Genomic DNA, 4878 nt, shown 5'->3' with positions numbered 1-4878 from the left:
TTAAGCCTGTGTGTCCTTTGTTTCTTTCCCTTCTTCTTGCCTATCAGGTAGAGAGCAGATGTTAGAGGTTAGGATTCTGGGCCAGGAAGCCCCATGTGTGGCTTCTGGGGCCCCTATAGGTCCTGCCTTCTCCAATAGAGAAGAGATGAGGCACCAGAGGTCATGGTAACAGTGGTAGCTACTGATGGCTAAATGCTGTGTACTGGACATTAATCTTATGTGCATTATAGGCCTGTCTCAATCCAACTTTTATGACAACCCTAGGAGGTAGGTGCTGTCATTCCAACTCTATAGATGAAGAACAAGCTCAGAGAACTATAGTGACTTGCCAAAGACAACACAGTAGTCAAAAAACCCTCCTAAAAGACACCACCACTATCCTAGCAGAATGTGATGTCCTGATTCTCTCAGCATGCAGTCACTGAGACCCTGCTCTGTGTCAGGATGCCCAGACACAGAAACAAAAAAGTCATACTACACTGGGATGGGTATAACAGTTACAAGATACAGAGTAGCACAGGAGAGCATGTTTAATGCTCTCTGGACTTCTTGGAGGCAGGGATAGTCTGAGTTGTCAGCCACTTCCTAGGTGGACAAAATGGGGGAAAGGCACTTCAAGCAGAGGAAAGGACATATGGAATAGCACAGAGATTTGGAATATCCTGGTATATTTGGGGAGGGTAAGCAGAATGGTTCCTAGAGCAGGAAGGATAAGGAACAGAGGGTGGGGATGGGGTGGGGATGGGGTGGGTCTGCAGGGAGGTGCTGGATCAGGACCAATGGCTCTAGGCGAGGGAGAGTGTGTAAGCAAGGCCAAGTGCTAGAGTGGAAACAAAGCCGCTTGGGAGAGCGCCCTGGCTCCTATAAGACAGGCTGGAGGGCTCAGGCTGGGAGAAAAGGACGGTCCTAGCCGCTCATCTACTCTGCTTGTGTTCACTGAGCCCTTGTTGGCCACAGGATATGCAGAGGAGTCTGTGGTGGTGTATGGGAGGCACTACAACAAAAGTTTTTGGTGTCTCTGGTGAGGAAGGCATCAAGCTAGGCATGGGACAGATACAAAGGTGAGGAAGATACTGTCCCTTAGACAACCAGGAGAGGCATAACTTGTGAGCAAATTAGGATGCTAAGTTTTAGCTGAGGAAAATGTGTGTCCAGGGCACTGGGGAGCAGAGAGGACAGATACCCAGACTGTCTGGAAAGAGAGTTTTTCAGGAAGGGGAAAGTTGAATTGGATCTTGAAAGTGAATTTGTTCACCCCATGGTCAAGGAGGAAGGGAAGGCATTGCATTCCAAGCAGAGGAAACAGCACATGCAAAGGCAGAAAAGAAGATAGCATACTTGGGGAAAGGGGGTTCCCCAAATATGGATGGAGCCTGGGTTGCCTGGTGGGGAGTAGCCCAAGAAGTGAATAAGGACCAGCCTGTGTGTCAGATTGCAATGTTTGGGCATTACCTAAGGGCAGACAGACATAATTTGCTAAGCAGAGGAACAACCTGACAAGGTCTCTGCTTTACCGAGATGGTGCAACTGGGGAGCCTGGAGGCGGGAGACCACTGAGGAGCAGGCAAAATAGACCAGGAGAAAATAAGTCTGACCTTGAGCAGAGGCAGTAGGAAGAGAAAGATAATGCTACCTCTCCTGACCCTGAGTTCCAGAGGTGGCTTTTTGAGTTGTTTCCCTTAATGGGCCAGGCACAGGCCAGACACACAACTGGAGGAGGCAATTTGTTGCAACAGAACCTGGAAACCCAGGTCCCTCATTCAGCTTCTGAAAGACAATTCCCTGTTTGACTAGTGACTTGAAGACATACCCTTCTCCTGTTTGTTGAGGTGGGGGACCAGGACTGGCCTGTCATTATGCAAAAAGGAAGGTCTGATGTGTACCAGTCATAAATTCCATGATTACAAGAGGCACATGAACGCTTAGCCTCAATTTCCTCATCTCTAAAAAAGGGAGATCGTTCCTCACTTTGTGGAAGTCACAGGCCTATTCATTTGTTGCTTATTCAGTAAACATTTATGGAGCACACACCATGTGCCAGATCCTGTGCAAGGTGCTGGAGATGTGGTGATGAACGTACAGAACCTACCCCTGCCCTCAGCTTGCTAGGGGTGGGGGTGGGGGACGAAATTGCTCGATCAACTATAAAGCCCTGCACCAGTCTCATTATTTTTCCACTTCTTATCTCCCAATAAGGTTGTAATCGGGTTGACTCTTAGCTTCTTTATTTCCTTATCTCCATATCCTAAGCAAATCCCTTCCCCCTCTCCGGAGGATTCCTTATTCATATCCAGCTCAGGGTCTATGATTGGCTTTAACTACGAAAGGAGAAAAATTTTCTAGGGGAGGAGACCTCACTATAAAAGAGGAAATAGGAGCAGAAAAAGCTGAGAATTCCTAAGCACAGTTGACTTTCTTTAGTAAGTATCCCCTCGTAGTCTCTCTTCACTGCTCTTACATTCCACCCCTATTCCCCGCCTTTAGTAGCTGCGGTCTCTTTAAATGCGCTCCTCCCTGTAAACTAGGCTGTGGGGCGGAGAGCGCGTTTCTTCCCCGGGTTGAATGTTAAGTTGTTTGTCCATTTCGGCCTGCCGTCCTGCAGATCCGCCATATTGTCTGCTGAAGCTACCGCTGAAGCCGCCGCCGCTGCCGCTGCCGCCGCCAAGTACGAGCGAGCGGAGCCGCGATGGGTGAGTAAGGACGCCAGGCAATTGGGGACTCGAGCTGAGGCAGTCCTGGGGCTTGGGGTCTAGCGGGAGCCTGTCTCCGGTCTGCAGAAGGTGTCTGAGGCCCCTCCAAATAGGTTTGAGGGGAGAAGTCAGGCCGGGGGAGCCGCTCAGGCCAGTTTGGGGCCGGGCTAGGGCCCTTGCAGGAGCAGTCTTCGGGGGCTGGTTCCCGGAGCACCTTGCCACGCCTGGAGCCCCCACGTGGTGGCCCAGGGCTGGAGCCCACGCGTTCCCGGGGGCTGGAAAGGGGCCGCTCCTCCGGCCTGCGCCGAGACCGGGGCTGGGGGACGGGCTCCCGGCGGCAGGCCAGGGCGGCGTTGAGGGAGCCCTCTCCAGGCGTGTGTCTGACCGACGCGCATCTTGAGTGGATTCGGGGGCTTCTCTGAACTCAAGGGAAATCCTGCCTACGTCGCGAGTAGAGTCCTCTGGTGAGGGAACGCCAGGCTTGCCGGCTCCAGGCCCGTAACCAGGGGCAGCCATGCCGTAAGCAGCCCGGGCCGCTGAAGGCCGGCAGAACTTCCCGAGCCACGGGCGGAAATGGGGTGGTTCGGCTGGAGTCAGAGTGACAGCCTAGTAGTAGAAAACCGCAGGCCAAGACCTTGGGGCCATATGTAGTAGATTGGGGATTTCAGGTGTGGGCCTGGCCCCGGTTAGGAGAAAAGGAGCGACCTGTTGCTCTCTCTGAAGGGACTCTGGCTGGCAAGGCCTGTGCTCAGAGAGAATCCGATGGCTAAGTCTTTGGACTTAGCGACAGAACCATCACTGAAGAGCTATTTCCTCTTAAGCATTAAAAAACTATGCATCTTGTTACGCTCTTCCTGCGCGTGGGCATTGTTCTGACGGCTTTACATGTCACGTTTTACCTAATATGCACAACCTAATGAGACATACAGCTGTTACCCCAATTTACAGGTAAGGAAACTGAGACTTAGAGAGAGGTAAAGTAACTTACCCAAGGTCACACAGTTAGTGGCTAAACCAGGGTGATCCCTCCAGAGCCCTAGTGTATGGCTGCAGTTCTTTATGGCTTGGCCACCTAGTGGTTGGGCGGGAAAGGGGGGAAGAAAGCTTTAACCCTAGGCAAAGTTGTAAAGGTGGTTTTTTTGTGCCTAGTGGGCCCGCTTTGAAATCTTTAGTCTGAATGAAACTGAAAAACTCCAAAGTGAATTGCTCACCCCAACTATTGTGTGTGGAGGGAGAGCTAAATGAGATTCTAAGTTTGAGTTTTGTAAGAACCCTGATCCTGAGGAACCATAAATTATTCCCTTGAGTTGCAAGGCAATAACTTTAGAATCAGATCTGGTATTATAATCCTGCCTGCCACTTTCTGGCTTTCTCATCCAGAGAAATCATGTAAGTATCGAAGGCAGTAGAAAGCATCTAGCACAGTGCACAGTAAATGTTATTTTCCTTTCCGATTCTTCCTTTTCCACATCTCTAGAAGGAGGGGAAAGGGAGTGTTATCAAGATGTTTTGAGGACTAAGATAACAGTGTTCAGAGCCTAGTAAAGGCTCCATAGGCATCAGAACAGATTCTTTTCTACCTTCAATAGCATTCCTTTCCCTTAAGCATTCCGGTTTCCAGAATCTACTGTCAAGCCTGATGGGCTTATCTTTGTTAACTGCAGCTTTATGTATCAATGGAAAATTTAGGGGACTTTTATGTTATAGATTTTCTGTTGGCTTTCAATTTTAGAAACACTGGTGTCTCAAAGGGAAGGAGCTAATGTTAAGTTTATTATGCTCAGTGAAATAAGTTTATAGATTGGGAAACTCCCTCAGAGAAGATAACACAGCTAGTAAGTAGCAGAGCCAGAAGTGAGATCCTTACCCATTTTGCTGTACACAAACTTTTTAGAAGAGTTAAGGTGTGAAGTAAAATTAGTCCTTTTCTGGTAGACTTTGAAATGAAAGTTCTTATTATATGGAGCAAAAAAGCCTGAGCAGGGTCCTGAAGGGGATTATTAGTCTAGAGTTAGGTGGCCTCCCTTTTTCTCTCCAATTCCATTTTAGGTACCTCTTCCCTGTCCCACTTGGTCTTTCTGAATGTCCAGCTATTGGTGTTCATGTTTTTTGGTTGATCCTTATACATACGGTGTGAGTGAAACTAAGGATACATTTAATCCTAACATGGAATCCAAGGTAGTTTGGG

The 4878-nt window shown here is 49.1% G+C and overlaps 1 protein-coding gene across 2 annotated transcripts in view; it reads left to right on the top strand.

Annotated features, from left to right (window-relative positions):
- Positions 1-2605: 2605 nt before the first annotated feature.
- KPNA6 (karyopherin subunit alpha 6) overlaps positions 2606-4878 on the top strand; it is a 58050-nt gene continuing 55777 nt past the window's right edge. The window contains exon 1 of one of the 2 annotated variants that reach the window (XM_035019229.1): positions 2606-2690. In XM_035019229.1, the coding sequence (XP_034875120.1) occupies positions 2687-2690 (4 nt within the window). In that variant the 5' untranslated portion in view covers positions 2606-2686. Of the gene's footprint in view, positions 2691-3110; positions 3155-4878 lie in introns of those variants that run through there. The other variant, XM_035019231.1, reaches the window with a different exon arrangement.

This window comes from Mirounga leonina, unplaced genomic scaffold (assembly GCF_011800145.1).
Source record: "Mirounga leonina isolate KUSES-001 unplaced genomic scaffold, KU_Mleo_1.0 Mir_173, whole genome shotgun sequence".
In the NCBI taxonomy this organism is placed as follows: domain Eukaryota; kingdom Metazoa; phylum Chordata; class Mammalia; order Carnivora; family Phocidae; genus Mirounga; species Mirounga leonina.
Note: the sequence above shows the minus strand (reverse complement) of the source record. Positions and strands in the feature narration are given on the sequence as shown.